This window comes from Gossypium hirsutum, chromosome A10 (genome assembly GCF_007990345.1).
Source record: "Gossypium hirsutum isolate 1008001.06 chromosome A10, Gossypium_hirsutum_v2.1, whole genome shotgun sequence".
Lineage (NCBI taxonomy): Eukaryota > Viridiplantae > Streptophyta > Magnoliopsida > Malvales > Malvaceae > Gossypium > Gossypium hirsutum.
In genome coordinates this window covers 100389383-100407120 of record NC_053433.1, presented here as the reverse complement: position 1 = coordinate 100407120, position 17738 = coordinate 100389383, and the positions used below count along the sequence as shown (strand labels likewise).

The 17738-nt window shown below is 31.1% G+C and overlaps 2 protein-coding genes and 1 long non-coding RNA gene across 5 annotated transcripts; 2 read left to right on the top strand and 1 right to left on the bottom strand.

The window, feature by feature from the left end:
- The first annotated feature begins 3914 nt into the window (after positions 1–3914).
- Positions 3915–9092, top strand: LOC107896612 (beta-D-xylosidase 1). Its single transcript, XM_016821812.2, has 7 exons — positions 3915–4702; positions 5905–6183; positions 6644–6813; positions 6923–7020; positions 7105–7452; positions 7544–7957; positions 8049–9092. Exons 1-7 carry the CDS (start codon positions 4295–4297, stop codon positions 8648–8650), a joined length of 2319 nt encoding a protein of 772 aa, XP_016677301.1. The 5' UTR covers positions 3915–4294; the 3' UTR covers positions 8651–9092.
- Positions 9093–11115: 2023 nt separating this feature from the next.
- LOC107895974 (uncharacterized) lies at positions 11116–13155 on the top strand. 3 transcript variants are annotated; one of them, XM_016821153.2, is made up of 7 exons: positions 11116–11420; positions 11605–11668; positions 12259–12321; positions 12417–12464; positions 12704–12766; positions 12848–12910; positions 12976–13155. In XM_016821153.2, the coding sequence occupies exons 2-7, from the start codon at positions 11618–11620 to the stop codon at positions 12982–12984; spliced, it is 297 nt and encodes a 98-aa protein (XP_016676642.1). In that variant the 5' UTR covers positions 11116–11420; positions 11605–11617; the 3' UTR covers positions 12985–13155. The 3 variants fall into 3 exon arrangements, with proteins under 3 accessions (XP_016676642.1, XP_040935053.1, XP_040935054.1); XM_041079119.1 differs by having other exon boundaries at positions 11129–11265; XM_041079120.1 differs by having other exon boundaries at positions 11133–11525.
- A 1272-nt stretch (positions 13156–14427) lies between these two features.
- LOC107896611 (uncharacterized) lies at positions 14428–16073 on the bottom strand. The gene is made up of 2 exons (XR_001683789.2): positions 15651–16073; positions 14428–15529 (listed from the first exon to the last, which is right to left on the bottom strand). It is a non-coding gene; the product is annotated as an uncharacterized lncRNA (long non-coding RNA).
- Between the last annotated feature and the right edge of the window lie 1665 nt (positions 16074–17738).

Below are 17738 nucleotides of genomic sequence, written 5' to 3'. Positions count from 1 at the left end.
GATTTTGGTAAATAAAGAGATATTAGGTATAGTTGTAATATTTACTAATTCAAATTGTTTAGTTGAGTTGGCAGTATGAGTCAATCGAAAATTAATTTAATTTAAAAATGATAAAAAATATTTTTATTTAAAAAATACCATATATTTATTATAAGAGCATTTTTATCTTTATATATATATAAAATAATTTAAACTCAATATAAATGTAACAACCTCAACCCGGTCTAGGAGTTTTGGCTAAATCAAAGGAGTTACATTGATCATCGAAGTGATCTAGTAAAGTCATTCTTTTGCTTGAGTTGAATTGTATGAAAATTGCTCTTTTGTTTTTAAGAAAAACATTTATTAATCAAACCGACTTTACTTAGTAATCTAATTACAATATTATTAAAAGTGAAGTTTTGAGAAAAACGGTTAAGGTTTAAAAAGACTTATCAAAACTTTAAGTATTTAGCAAAGCAGTGGAAAACATTATTAAGAATAATAGTTTTCCAAACCAATTAGCATGCAATTATCAGAGTATTAACCAAGTAGCATGCTTAAAAATTAATAAGCTAAATAATCCCAAATCACAGTTATAAAAGAAATAAATAATTAACAATTTACAACTCGATAAATTATTTACATAAGAGGGTTTGCATGTTTATTATTTCTAGTTTAAACCCTAATTTCTAGTGATTCAACTAATTAATCATACATAATGACTTAAATTAGATCCTACAATTGATTGAAGGCACAAAAACTTTAATTTTTGGATGAAGAATTCGACAACCACTAGAAGGAGAGGGATGCAATTGGAAACCTTGAAATCTTTGGTTGAGTAATGTGGTTTGGAAATGGAGGAGAAAAGGGGGCGAAATTGAACTTTTAAGAACCCTAATTGCAATGAGGGTTTCGACAATAAAGAAGAAGAAGAAGAAGAAGAAGAAGAAAGAATTTTGAGAGCTTTTCTTGAAAAAAAGTATCTAAATAAAAATTCTAGGTTTTGAAAAGATTGGTTATTTATAAAACTTCTTCCCTAATTGAAAATTGTTTGTTGACACGGACAAAGTCAAGGAAAACCTCTGAAATTATTTTAATATTGGACCTTGGACATATAATAGTTCCAAATTAAATCTCTTTAGAAAGAAGATCTTTTGTCTCATGGAAGCCTATTCCAGTCCCCTTAAAAAACTTTTGTTATTAGGTTAGCCATACACTTTACGTGTTTCTAGCGATTCACATGGCATCATCAAATGATATAAGTCTTGGATAAGAATTTACAACGTGCTAGAACGCCCTTGTTGACGATCCTTTACTCCGACAAAATCTAGGGTTCCTCAAACAATAGGATACATTGGGTAAATCCTTAACCCTTCACCCTCTTACTAAGACTACTGAATGTTCTTGATAATTATGGCCAATACCAGGTATATAAGCAATGATTTCAAACTTAGAGGTTAATCAAACTCTGGAAACTTTACGTAAGGCAGAATTTAGTTTTTTGGGGGTGATAGTAGAAAAGTTGACAAATAAGTCATCCTTACTACCGCTCTATAGAACCTTAGAATTATGATTAATTTAAATTAAGGACTAATATATATATATAGGTTTCCATCCGGGTTGGTTTGAAAATTTTGTACTTTATGAGGGTAAAATAAGAAAATAAAATATGTTAGTTGAAAGGGTTTCAAACTTGGAATCAAAAGAGTTGCTAAGTCTTAACTATTGAAATAGCAGGGTGACTGTCAACATAAGTCTTCAATAAACTGTTTCTAAGAGTTTTGGTGAAAGCTCAATTTTACTTTTTATTTTTATTTTACATAAATGTTTTATAAATTGTTTTCACCACATTTTGAATGTGGCATAGTGTATTGGATATAATCAAAATATATTTTGATAGTTTCTTATAAAATATGTTATGATGTAATTAAAAAATATGCCCTTATTTTTTTAATACAAATATAATCACAAATGCAAGTATAAATAAAATAAATTTACATAGTTATTACCATAATTAATAATTATAAAACATGCCCAGTTTGATAATCAAAGCGAATTTATAGGGGTAGACAGAGGCCTTTTAACTCCCCCTCAAATGAAATTTTGCAATTTATTTCTTTCATAGGTAATATAATTTTAAATTAATAAATAGTAAAATTATATTTTAACTTCTTAAAAAACAAATGATAAATTATATTTTAAAATTTTTTAAAATTTATAATTTAATTTCCAAATTCATGTAACCAAAATAACATTTAAATATAGCTCGCATGTGATATTTAGTATAGTAAAGGTAGAAATTGAATCCTCAAAACTTAATAAAGTTGGTGGCAAATATAGTGTTATTTAGGGTGAATATGAAAATGGAAGGGTATAATTCCAGTCACGAGACTTACTTTTTATTGTCTTTTGTGCAGAAGTAAACTCACGTGTTTGAGAAAATTACCGTCCTCAATGCCAAAAATTTAATAATTATTATGCCAAGACAAATGCATGCATTTCCTTTACACCATCTCACTCTTTTATTTTCACTTTTTCTTTACTAACTAATTAATAATAAAAATATGTGATAATACGATTTTAAAATTTAAAAAAGGAATCATGTTAAAAAAAAAACATCCATACCAAAATAATCTGTTGAGGATTATTTTGTTTTCAAAATCGAATTTTCACCTATCTCATATATATATATATAAACATATCCTATTCAATCATTTGTCTTCCCACTTTTAAACAAATCATTTGCAAACAACAATAGCTAATGCTATATATAATTTATACAAATCCTCACTTCTATTCCTCTTTTCATCATTCAATTTTAATTTTTTTTAATTTAGGTACAAAATATTTTATTATTTTTTTGTCACCCGTTGTCAATTTGGTAACAAGATAATGACATGACATTTTTTTAACTGTACACTAACACATTCATTTATCAATACTTATATATTCTATCAATTTGATCCTAATTATAAATAATTCAATAAATTTAACCTTTTACATTTACAAATTCTATTAATTTTATCCTCACAATTTCTAACCAAAGCTTTCAAAAAGCTTTGACAATGAGGCATTCCAACCCCCTCCTCCCCCCCCCCAAAAAAAAATCTTCTCCAATTATACAAATATAACATACTTTACGAGGTTTTTTGAGAATTGATCTATATGAGGAGTTTAATTTTTGGTACATTTAAATTTTACTTCTCTTGTATTTAATGGTTACCCAATTTAATCCATAGCTCAAATATAAGTTATTTGCTGCTGGAAAAAACTGAAAAAAAAAAAGATTTGTTTTGTTGTTATTTGATTTTATTTTGTTTGCTAAGTTACCCATAAAGACAAACTACAATTTTAATATTAATTATTCTGGATTTTATTGAATTAATTAGTACCTACCATGTTTCTTAAGTTTAGTTCTTTGGATTTGGATGTTCAGTGGTGATCCTATTATTAGATTTCAAAGCAATAATATTTTTGCATGTGTTATTTATTACAAGTATGTTATATTTGCATAATTGGAGAAGATTTTTTGGTTTCTTTTCGGAGTTTTATAAATTTATAGATGTAGAATACCTCTATTTTAAAAGTCGAAAGTTTTAGTTAGAAAGTTTGAGAACAAAATTAATAGAATTTGTAAGTATTGAGGACTAAATGTATTATTGTACTAGCTAAAAAAAGATTACATCATTATTTTTATTTGACCAAATTAGAAACAAATATAAATTTTAATATCTAAATAGGAAACTTTTAAATTTAAATGGCTAATACAACAACGGGAGCATAATTAATGAAAATTTGTACAGTTTACCTTATTTTATATATATGTGTTATGCTAGGAATTTAGGATCTAAAATGAAAAATGGAAAGGAAAAAGAAAAGACACCAATAAAATCGATTCATTTAAAGAGTAGTTTAACGTGACTGATTGGATCAGAAAGATTCTCCTGTCCGTGACCATTCTCTCTTCATTTTAAGGTCACGCCTAAAAATATTTAGTTTTTTCTTTTTCCTTTCCTACTTCGTCTTCTTTTTCAAGCTTTACATTATGATTTTAATGGCTAAAAAAGGCTAATTATATTTCCTCCTTTTTCTCACTTATTTACCACTCTACACTATTAACTACTATATTCCAAAAACTACGTGTTCATTTCAACTTACTTTCTCATCCATTTTCTCTCACTCACAGTTGCTTTCTTAATGTTTAGCTTTAGCCTCCATGGACGTGGAAACCCAATCACGAATCTCAATTTTTCCCCTATATATACACCTTTAATCCATTTCCCCTAACCCCACACCAAAAAGCCTCTCAAACATGGCTAAATCCGTTCTCTTTCCCCTTCTTTTCATTACGACTACCGTTTTTCTGGGTTTTTTTATTTCGTCGGCGGAATCTCGTCCGCCATTTGCATGCGATCCTAGGAATGGGTTGACGAGGAGTTTGAAGTTTTGCAGGGCGAATTTGCCGATTCACGTGAGGGCCAGGGACTTGATTGGGAGGTTGACGTTGGCGGAGAAGATCCGGCTGTTGGTTAACAATGCGGCGGCGGTGCCGAGGCTGGGGATTCAAGGGTACGAGTGGTGGTCGGAGGCTCTTCACGGCGTTTCCAATGTTGGTCCGGGAACAAAGTTCGGCGGCGCTTTCCCTGGTGCAACCAGCTTCCCTCAAGTCATCACCACCGCTGCTTCTTTCAATGAATCACTATGGGAGCAAATCGGACGGGTAATCAGAATAATATTATCTTATGTTGTGGATATATTAAATTTTTATCAATCTTAATCAGCCTTAGCACTGCATGGATGGAAGGTTTAAACAGGTATACAGTGAAGTAAAAATATAAAACAATTAATTATATAAAATTTGACTGTTTTATTTGTTTAAAGCCTTGTGAATGGGGCATTGATTTGACCACAAATTGGCGAAAAGCGTCGATGGAGAGTTGGGTAAACTCTATGGCATTGCTTGAATATCAAAAAGCAAAAGAATTTCATACGTGTATGACTCTAGTGAATCATCTTTTTTTTTTATTTGGTTTCTTAATTGTGTCAACATAAACAGTAACCACATGAAATTTCTATGTCTTCAACATTCTCTCTCCTTGTCTGCTTTTAAATGATGCTCAAATTTCTGTCTTCATCATTCTTATTATGTTAATGAAACATCAAAATCAGTTTATAAGGGAGAATCATCTTTTTCCTCTCCTAACTTAAAAATTATTTAATTTTTTTTCTATTTTTAACCCTTTTAACATGCAAATCACTTAAATTGAATAGAAAAATTAGTATTTGTTAATATTACTAGCATGAGTATGCCAGGTAAGCAATGAAATTTATTTTTTATACTTTTCTTTAAATAATTTTTGAAAATTTTAAACCTAATCTTTACATGGTAATCGACGTATATGTCACCTATTTTTCATCTATTTTAGGATGATTTGACAAACAATGCAAGTTTAAAAATTAATAAAAGTAAAAAAAAAAATAGAAGACCAAAATGATTTTTTTATAAAGTTGAAGGGCCTTGTCTATAATTAATATTTAAATATAATTATAATAAATAAATAAAAACAAATACATTTAACTACTTAAATTAGCCGAACAGTTGGAGTCTTGGAGATTAGCTGATTAGTGACCACATGCACCGGAATATGAACTAATTTACGTATTTATCTTGGCTACGGCGACCATAGGGTTCCATTCAATGAAAAAAAATCCATACCTACATAACTTTTATTTCATTTAAAGATTAATTTAATTGATGCGAGTTAGTATTTGCTAAAGAAATATGTTATTTAATGTAACTCGAAGAAAAAAACAAAAAAATTCACTTATTTACTCCTGCCATGGGAATATGTTGGGAGTATAAAGACCAAATAAATATGTTGTAAATCATAGAATATTAAACTGTTGGGATATGGATTGCAGGTGGTGTCAGACGAAGCAAGAGCAATGTACAATGGAGGAATGGCAGGTTTGACATACTGGAGCCCCAATGTTAACATATTCCGAGACCCACGGTGGGGCCGAGGCCAAGAGACTCCTGGTGAAGACCCTGTTTTAGCAGGCAAATACGCCGCCAACTACGTCCGTGGCCTCCAGAGTACGACGGGGATCCGCCTTAAGGTCGCTGCCTGCTGCAAACATTACACCGCATATGATCTTGATAATTGGAATGGTGTGGACCGATACCATTTCAATGCCAGGGTAAGAATCCCAAGTTGCCAACTTGTTTTCTACCTATTTGTAAAGCAATTAATAGCTTAAATTATTTGCTGCACAGGTAGCCATTTTAATATTGTTTTTTTCTCTTCAGAATAATTTACTCAACCAGGGAAAATTCCAAAGTTATGGCCAAAACTGACAACTTGCAATGCCCATATCTCTGTTATAGCCTTGAAAATGACTGCTGTATAGCTTTGGACGGATCTTATATATATATAAATAGCTGCTAGCTCGATTTAGGCATTGAATCTGGACCATTCAATTAGCCTAATCTGACCGTCTAATAAGTTCAATGATTTACTTTGAACACAGGTTTAGCAGTTAGATTAGCTACGAGACTCCTAAAAATAGGGCCGTTGTGATTTCACGTTCAAATACCCTCTTGGGTAAAATAGATCAAGGTTATTTTGGGTCCAAATTTAAGGGTTTTAATTGATTGCAGGTTAGCAAGCAAGACCTGGCTGATACATATGATGTGCCATTCAAGTCTTGTGTGGTGGAAGGGAAAGTTGCAAGTGTAATGTGTTCTTACAATCAAGTTAATGGCAAGCCCACTTGTGCTGACCCTGATCTACTCAAGGGTACAATCCGAGGTCAATGGGGCCTTAGTGGGTGTGTTACTATCAACTTAATAAACACATGAGAAAATATAAGAATATGATATGAATATGGTTTTCTTTTTTGGATTTGGTTTCTGATTGTTAGTGCTTGGATCAACTAGGTATATTGTATCAGATTGTGATTCAGTTGGGGTAATGTATGATACTCAACATTTCACGGCTACTCCAGAAGAGTCTGCTGCAGCTGCCATTAAAGCAGGTCAGTACTTAACTTCAACGTTTGACCCTATTATGAACTGTTGGCATTGTTATTGAGCTTGGGCTTGACCATTTGATTCTGTAGGTTTGGATTTGGATTGTGGACCATTTTTGGCAATCCACACAGACTTGGCAGTGAGGAGGGGGTTGTTAGCTGAGGCTGATGTTGACTTGGCTCTAGCCAACACCATAACAATCCAAATGAGACTTGGCATGTTTGATGGCGAGCCATCAGCCCAACCATATGGGAACTTGGGCCCAAGAGATGTGTGCACTCCGGCTCATCAACAACATGCTCTCGAGGCTGCCAGACAAGGCATAGTTTTGCTAAAGAACTCTGGTTCTCTGCCATTGTCCACTGCACGCCACCGCACTGTTGCTGTTATTGGGCCCAACTCTGATGTCACTGTAACAATGATAGGAAATTATGCAGGTACCAGTCTCATTTTTGATTCATTTGCTTCATTCTCAGTGAAAGCTAAGTTTATGAAAATACGATGGTTCCCTTTGTTTCTTTGATGCAGGAGTGGCATGTGGTTACACGAGTCCATTGCAAGGTATTTCAAGATATGCAAGGACCATTCATCAGGCAGGGTGTTCAGATGTTGCTTGCGGCACAAACAATCTGTTTGGAGCGGCGGAGGTTGCAGCCCACGAGGCAGATGCAACCGTACTCGTAATGGGGCTTGACCAATCTATAGAAGCAGAATTCAGGGACAGGGTAGGGCTGCTCTTGCCTGGACGCCAGCAAGAGCTTGTTTCCCGAGTGGCTCGAGCTTCTAGAGGTCCAACCGTGCTGGTCTTGATGTCAGGTGGTCCTATCGATGTCTCATTCGCTAAGAATGATCCTCGAGTTAGTGCCATTATATGGGCTGGTTATCCAGGCCAAGCTGGAGGAACTGCAATTGCGGATGTTTTATTCGGAACAACCAATCCAGGTAATCTTTCGTTTCGGGATTTCATCACATTAAGGACATTTTAAACATCAAACCTCCCACTTTCCAAGCTAATTTTGATGTAAAATAACAGGAGGGAAGCTGCCAATGACATGGTATCCTCAAGATTATGTAGCTAAAGTCCCAATGACAAACATGGGAATGAGGCCATCAAGAGGCTACCCTGGAAGAACCTACAGATTCTATAAAGGTCCAGTAGTGTTCCCTTTCGGACATGGCCTGAGTTATACAAGTTTTAAACACTCTTTAGCCTTAGCTCCAACTGATCTCTCAGTACTTCTTGACACCAATCTTTTTGCCACCAAAAACTACTCAACATTGTCAAGCAATGCCATAAGGGTGAAACATGCCAAATGTGATTCACTTTCCTCCCTTTTTCACATTGACGTTGAAAACACTGGCAATATGGATGGAACTCACACATTGCTTGTTTTCTCCACGCCACCTGCTGGACAAAAATGGTCTCCGAACAAGCAATTGATAGGTTTCCATAGGGTTCACGTCGTCGCCGGGTCTAAACAACGCGTTAAGATCAATATTCATGCCTGCAAACACCTTAGCGTTGTCGATGAATTTGGTATTCGAAGAATTCCAATGGGTTCACATAGTTTACACATTGGTGATCTCAAGCATTCTATTTCTCTCCAAGCAAATTTGGAGGGCATCAAGGTCTAAATGCTCAACAGAGTTAAAAGAACAATATAAAAAAAAGATCCATACTAATAACAAAGTTAATTTTTATTAATCTTAAGCTTTCTAAAGAAATCTCTCTCAAATAAAATGAGAAAAAAAACCTCAAAAGTTTGGGAGAGTTTGAAATACCACTACACTTCCAAAGGGAAGAAAGTGGTCATAAATTGTTAAAAGTTCCTTAGTACGTAGTGTTTGGATTTTAGTGATTCTTGTAAAATTGGTATTGAGTCCCCAATTTACTTTGTTTACAAAAACAAAATTGATTGAAAATTCGAAACAGATTTGGTGAATGAATAATAGGAACTTGTATTTTTAGGGTTTGGGGTTTTATTGCTTGCTTTAAACTTTGTAAATCTTCGGATTCAAAACTCTGAAGAGTTATTGTTCAAAGAAATACATGAGATTTTTAAGGTAAAATTTGCTATATGCTATTTGTCAATGTTGAATTTGTTTATGTATTTCGTTACATTGAATGTAGCATTATATATTTTTTAATAAAATAGTGTAATTGATAATATATATAATTTGAATTAATATAATATAAAAAATAAAAATTTTAAGAAATATATAAGACTTAATATAATATTTGGTACTTGAATTGATATATTTTTTTGTAATTTGGTATCTAAGTTTTTTGGTCCAATTTCGCACCTAAACTTGGAATTTTTTCTAATTTAGTACCTAAACTTTTTTTTGTCCAAATTGGTACCTAAACTTATCAAATGTTATACAAATTACTCCAATAAACTAATTAATAGTGTTATTTTTATGAGGTAATAAAAACAATCAATGTATGACCGACATCTAGCATATGGTATGAAATTTCTTTTTATATTTTAAATGTTGAATTAGTTTTAGTTTAATTTAATTTTTAAATTTAACATAATGAATTTTTTTTTGGATTTTTAGAACTTTTGTTTTTTTTGTTTCTTCAATATTCTTTGAAGCACAATTTTTTTTAACTTAGATTTCCTCTAATCCTAATGATATATATTTTTAACTTAGATTTCCTCTAATCCTAATAAATATAATCATTCTTGTTATTAAATTCCACGTCATCTGCACATGCGGTTATACATTAGCTATTCGTGTCTCCTTATAGAAAAACTTAATACCATTAGTGTTTTGTTTGGGTGTAATTAGTATTTAACATTTGATAAGTTTATGTATCAAATTGGAGGAAAAAACTTAAGTACAAAATTAGGAAAAAGTGTTAAGTTCAAGTGCCAATTTTGACCAAAAAAATGTTTAGGTGTCAAATCAAGAAAAAAAGTTTCATGTTCAAGTATCAAATTCAACAAAAAAAAAAAACTCAAGTACCAAATTTAAAAAAAAAAGTGTCAAGTTTAGATACCAAAATTTATATTAAGACTATATAAAAATATTACAATTGAAAAATTAAGCAAAATTAATATTTTATTTCTTTAAATTATTATTTTATGCAATCAATAAGGTATATTCATTTTATGGTCCATAGGTTAATTTATAAATTTACTCAAGTTTGTATAAAATTAAAAATATCAATCTAATTTTAACTTTCATCTCTTTACTTTATGAAAATTAAAATGTTAGTCCTCTACTTCAATTTATCATAATTTGATCATTGCACTTTATAGGATTGAGAAGTTAATTCAGTTGTTGATAAAACACATGAATTTAAATGATTAATTTTTACTAACTTGTAGCATATAAATTCTTGAATTATTGATCTCCATTGTAAATCAATTGTTGAATTACTAATTTCAAGGTCAATGAGTTGGTTACAAGATGTGCCGGTGTTACTCAATTGAATTAATTTATCATTTTTCATAAAATATAAGGATTAAATTTTGATAAATTAAAGTAGAAAATTAATTTTTTAATTTTCATAAAGTAAAGGGATGAGTTCCAAATTAGAAAAAAAATCATTAGTTTTTCAATTTAAGTATCAAACTCACTGGGGACTTGATTATCAAACTTTTCTTAAATTTCATTATTTCACCCAATCTCACACGTTTGCAAATAAAGAAGAAGGTGTCGGTACAAGTGAGAGTTTCGTATGGGCCATTAGATATTGATATATTAGCAGTATATACAAACCATAGATCTTCAAATATCACTTTTATAATTACCTAAATTATGAATTAAAAAAGGAAAAAGATTAAATACATATTTTTTCAATTAATGAAGAATCCAAACATACCTTTCTTCTTTTGATTCTGTGCTTTGTATTGGACAATTTTTTTTCTTTGTTTTATAAGTAATATTGTCTGTGTAGGAAAACGTTAGAGAGAGACTATACATAGTTCTAGGCATTATATAAAATTTTATAATAAAATTAATATTAAAAAGATTATTTTAATTTCTATTTTATTATTTTGCCAAACTTAAAAAATATATATTAATTAATTTTTTATCATAAAATATCGAGAAGGAAGATAATAAAATTTGAATATAAACTTCTGAATGTCAACTGCCCTTAAATGAAATATGTATAATTTTTTAAAGCTATTTAGGGGATTAAAATTTCATTAAGAGTATAAAATACACATAACCATATATATATATTATCATACTAAATTTTACTTAAGAAAATTTGAAAAAGGAGAGAATTTCTGGTATGAGTAAGATATATAAATATATACTTATTCTTGATATTCTTATCTCACATTCTCACTCAACGCTTCCCTCCTTTCTCCTCTTTCTTTCTATCTTTTTTTTTTTTTTTTTGCTCTTTGCTCTTTGTATTATCTCTTTCTTTTTCTTCTCCAAGGTAATGCTAAAGATTCCTCCTCCACTTCCTCCTCCTCCGTTGCCGACGCCGCAGTTTCTAGTTGTCTTGTTTTTCAATATATATATATATACACAATACGAGCATGTTTGTATTGTTTTTAAGGATTTTGTTGGGTTTTTTTATCATTATGTTAATAACAATGATATTTGAATGGTTTTAACAGGAGAAACTTAACAATGGCAGACTGCAAACATGGTGATGAAGAGTTCGACACCCAAGCCAATGAGGTAATAACATCTATACAGTACAAACATTTTAATTAATAAGGTTAATATTAATATAGTAATAATAAACAAAATGAAAAATAATCTACACCGTTAATTGTTTCTAAAGCTTTCTTTACTTAATGATTGATTAAGTCCACGTTTGAGGGCTCACATGCAAATGGGTGTAGTCTAACCTAATTTATTTAACTCTAAACTCATTAATTATTATTGGGATTTTAGTTACCATATTTCTGAAAACAATTTCTTTAATTGCATTTAATTTCAAAAAATGAGACAGAAGATTTTTATTTCCTCTTTTGCGTGATTTATGGTGTTAAAAGTGATTCCATGTGAACAACTTTAGGATAGTAGCTATGTAGGGTCCCTTAAATCAACGGTTATCACGATGACACGACAAGTTGTATACGTTTGTGATGGGATAGTGGTGAAATAATAGTTTGTATTTCTTAGACATTCTTTTTGAAATGTCGGCAGTGTTGGGTTGTACCTACAACAGTACTCTATTTAAAAAAAAAAAAAAGGGTTCTCACTTCAATAAATTCGATTAGAAAATATATTATTTGTAATTATAATTAAAATATAAAATACAGGAAACAGTAAAGGCCAAAAAATATGGAGGACTGGCGCCAAAGAAGAAACCCTTAATCTCAAAGGTAAATAAATATTTAGATTAAAACAAATTGAATTATGTTTGATTGATGTGATGAACTAACAAAACAAAACAAAACAATATATTAAATGAATGTAGGACCATGAACGTGCTTTCTTTGATTCAGCAGATTGGGCATTATGCAAGGTAATATTCGGGACATTTTTATAAATCCAATAAATTAGATATTTGTGTAGAGACAAGACAATACTTGATTAACTTGTCTTAACAAATTCATGACAAGAAGAAGAAGGGTCCCATGGTGCACTGGAAACCAGAGGCTCAATCTGCTTTGGGCCAAACACCAAAAGAAACATTATTTGTTGGTTTATTAACATCTTACATCACTCCAGTTTCATATAAATCACAATTTTTGTATTAAACAGCAAGGTGCAGGAGTTAATCAAAAATCAACTGTGGCAATCGAGACTCTCAGACCAAAGCTTCAGGTGTGATATAATATCATATATCAAAATTTTATGTTATTGATTGCTTATAATGATTTATAAAATGATATGTTGTGAGTGTAGAGAACACCGCATCAACAATTACCACCCAGGAGACCTACATGTACATCTGGTCGAGATAACATGGTGAGTTAATCAAAGATGATGTTAGTGTATTTGTTGGAATGAATTAAAATTTGGGTTTGTTGCAGGGGCAGTAGATTTGATGAATTGGTGTGAGAATTTGATGAAGGTGATGAAAATGGGACGCGTTATATATATATATATATGTTAATTACTTATCATTTAGTGTTTGTTTGTTGAGTAGATAATCTGCACACTTACCTATTATCATTTATCAATCATTGCTGGCCTTGGAATGTGTTTTTATACCCCACTTTGCTTAATCTTTTTGTCTTTTTTTATACTTTGAAAGTAAATATACAGACGTAATCATTTCAATTTTTTTTATCTAGGGACGCTCAAATTATAAAATTCCTCGAATTTCGGCTCCACCTTATAATTTGATATTTTTTTTATTTTAAAATTCATGTGAGTTTTAAATTAAATTTTTTTCGAAATATCTATTTTTAATTTTAGAACTATTTTTATATATTATAATTAGAATTGTTAAACTTTTATAATACTTTATAATATTTTTACTATTTTTTATTATATATTTTTAGTTATTTTTATAAAATTGAGTGGTGGAGGGGCAAACAAAAGCCGCCCACACAATTTTCTTCTCAAACAAATCAGTGAACTCTGTACTTCACCTAGTCTCCAAATTTGGTGCATTGATATATAACACAACCACTTAAACTACACACTCTCCATTTGGGTTGAGTGTAGATTTAGCTTAAATTTGTTATCTAATTATTATTTTAATATTTAAAGTTCCTTTTTGTTTAATAATTAAAGTTGCAAAATGTTGACTACATATTTGTTATAAAAGTTAATATTTAAAATACTAGCAAGTTATTTTTTTATTTTACAAGTAGTTTAAAAAAAATTATCATGTGTTTTTTAAATATTTATTTATTTTTAATATTTTACTATACCCTTATAAGACACTTGTCAATCCTTTAATTCTACTTGTGGAGTCTAAACACTCCACTAATAGTATACCAAATATTTTCTCTTATTACAAAAGAACTAACATGGCTTGTTGGTCCCACTAAGGATTTATATTGTAAAATAATTTTTAAAAAATAAAATAGAAAGATTAAAAATTTAGAAATAATTTCACAAATTTTTTCCTAAATTTTTAAATATTATAAAAATATATATTTGAAAATTATAATAATGTAGGTAACCCCATATCCGACCTAAATATTATGATTAGATTATTAAGGTTACATTGCTAAATTGAAACTTCGACCACTTGTTTTCGAAACAAATATTCTTGGTCACAAAAACATGTGATAACGTCTTGAAATATTTACTTACAAAACTAATTTAATAAAACAATTTCGCCTTAGTTACTTGTTTCGTAAAACACTTTATACCAAATAAATCTTTGTAGCGGCAAATCTCTTAGAGTTGTTTAACTTTGAAAACATTTATTTGATTCGTTTCGTCCAAATTCATTCCAATTAAAAAAAAAACTTATCGACTAACTACAAACATTTAACCAATTTCAAACCAAAGTTAATGTCCGAAAATTAAAATAGTCCGCCACTCCAGTCCATAAAATCCAAAACATAAGTTTCTGAAAGAATTAAAAACAATGAACCGAGCTGAACTCTTAAACGCTGCCAAATCCTAAGTCTGAGGATCACCTAAAAAATATTAAACAGACAAAGTGATCTAAAGCCTAGTGTGTGCCTTGGCCTACGAGTACAAATCACATGAAAACATGCTTATATGCATATATTAGAACAGACAAATCAACAATCTCACATGTGTAGATGCACATATTAGAACAAAATTAATCCTACCCCCATTCGCTACACACCATTCCATCCAACCAATCACACCAAATAGGCTACAAGAATCCATCCAACCATCACACCGGAATGCAGTCATATGCCAGTTAGAAAGTTTGCAGCTGTGCTGCCAGAATACACATATATTGTGAAAATATCGCCAAAGTTGCAGTAAATTTACCAGAATATGTGTTGCGAATATACTACCAGAATTGTAATAAAACTGCCAGAAACGTACTTCCTCCATCGCATATCCATATCTCACCCCAATGCATGCAGAAAAATCATATCACATGTTCATGCATATAATTTTATCATGATAAAAGAATTCATATTAAAACAGATGCATGTCTTACATACATACTAGATACAAAGAAAAACATAACATAGTTTACTCAGAATTTACTAATTGGAACATATTAAAACTAACGTATGTACTATTTCATAGATTACAAGGTTTTGTATGCTTAAAGATTGTTTGTATTTCATATTTTAGAATCAAACACTCCTGTGTCCCTCTCGACTGTGTGGCGTCGATTAGCAGATTCAATTTTCATGTATTTTTAAGATTTTCATGATTTTCTCTTTTCTTTTCGAGTAAGAATCACATACAAACATGTGGGGTTAGAACACACACGTGAATGCTTCTAACACGTCACAACACACGATTACCATAACGAAACCATTAACATTACATGCATTACAACAATTAAAACATTCAGCCCTTAAAACTAAACCAACACCAGCCTCTAAATTAAGACATCGATCACTTACCCTGAAAAGCAGCGAACAATCAACACCTAATTCACCGGAGGATTAGGTATTTCACGCTCCTCACCTATCAGAGATATCACACAATCAAAACCACGCCGAGAAAACTAAATAATCAGAACAAAAGAAAAAGAAACGTACGAAAAATCCCCCATAGCAAATTATGAAACTTAAATCAAAATTCTTACCATACACAGTCAAAATTGTTCAAAATCAAGTTATGACACGGATCAACACAGAGAAAAATTGATATAGGGATGGTGATGATAAAAAAAAGGTTGCTACCCAAACGAAAATAATAGTACAAGAAGAGAATAAAAAAAAGGCAATAAAAGAAGAAATCAATGATTGGTTGTAAGATTATATATAAAAAAAAGGTTAAAAGCAAAAGGGAAAGAAGAAAAAAAAAAGAAAAGAAAAGAAATCAAAGGAGCGACAGAAATTCATAATAGCAAAAATGGAAGAAAATAGAAATTTGGGGAGAGTAGGAGAAGGGACGACAGATTGAGGGAAGCGAGAACAATAATTGGCAATAAAGAGAATTAGCAAAAATTCAATAGTCAAAATGAAAAAAAAATGAATAATGGAGAGTATGGAAGGAGTAGAAGAGTTGGTTGGTCAACAAAGGAGGAATTTTAGGGATTTTTCCCAAAAATTCTATTTAAAATAAAAATAGATAATAATAAAAATTTAACTAAACAAAATTTATCAAATTTAATATAGGGAAATAGAAATTAATTTTGTTTTTAGGCACCACGTGATTCAAAAATGGGACTTCTAGGTAAGTTTAAACTGTACCACTGAACCAAAAAATTCACTCTTGATAGAAATCTTACAAAAATTAAAGATAACCCTTATGAACCAAGTCAAACATAGTTTCAAAATTCATGGAAAAATTTCAAAGAGAAGGGAATCGAACAGAAGACCTAAAGCTTACATCCAAGGCATTTAACCACAGAAACAAATCAAATTACTTGGCAAAATTTAACAATTCAAAATTTTAAAAAATTGGGGCGTTACAACTACTCTCTTTTTAAAGAAATTTCATCTTCGAAATTTACCTGATTAAAAAAAATGGGGATACTACTGACAGATTGAATCTTCTGACTCCTAAGTCGCTTTCTCAGTACCATGATTCTGCCACAAAACCTTAAATAAATGAATATTTTTCCTCTGCGAAACTTTCACCTCACGATCCAAAATTTGAACCCGCTCTTCCTTAAAAGATAAATCTGACCTTAACTTGATTTCCTCGGCTGGAATCATATGACCTTAACTTCTGCAATGAGTAATCAGTTTGAACTGGAATGAAATGAGTAGACTTGGTCAAACGATCCACAATGACCCAGATGAAATCCTTTTTAGTGGTTGTCAGGGCAACCTACAGACAAAATCCTTAGTTACCCATTCTCATTCCATCGTGGAATCTTGACTAGTTGGCACGTAAGACACCGAGATACATAATCTATCAATCATGCTTCAAACCGGGCTACTAATACATCTCTTAAAGATCATGGTACATTTTATTACCGTCGGGATGCATAGCATAAGGACTACTATGTGCTTCCCGTAGAATAGATTGCCGCAGCTCTTTAGCATTAGGCAAATAGACTCGACCCCAAAAACACAGAATACCCTTACTAATGATCAAAAAATTTGAAGTCTTCCCCTTCTTAACCTACTGAACTCGAAGTACTAATGACATATTCAAAAGCTGATTGTCCCGAATCTCACTAATCCAAGTCGGCTGAACTTACAAGCTAACAACCCACCATCCTGAAACAGAATTAGGCAAGCAAAGATCGCCCTCAATTCAGACATAGACTTCCGACTAAGAGCATTGGCCACAAAATTGACCTTACCAGGATGATACTCTATAGTGTAGTCATAGTTCTTAAGCAACTCTATAACATCCCAAACCCGACCTAGATGTTATAGCCGAATCTGGTGACGTCACAAGGTAGGATTTTTGAAAATAGAGTCATTTCGTCAAATCATTCCAGTTTTAAAACTCATATTCATTTATATTTATTTTCGAAAGCGTTTGTTTAATTTATTTATTTGCCCAAATGAAAGTACAGTGAAAGTCATAAAACGTTTAATTTGGTAATCCCGTTTGTATTTTCAGAAAACCGTTATTTTAGTAAAATCCATCGCAAATAAGTAGTCAAGTCAAAACCAAATCCCAAAGTAAAATCAAACAGTTCGGAGAGTCCATAAATTACAAAACTCCAGAAATAGCCTTTAAAAACATAATCATTAACCGTTTATAAACT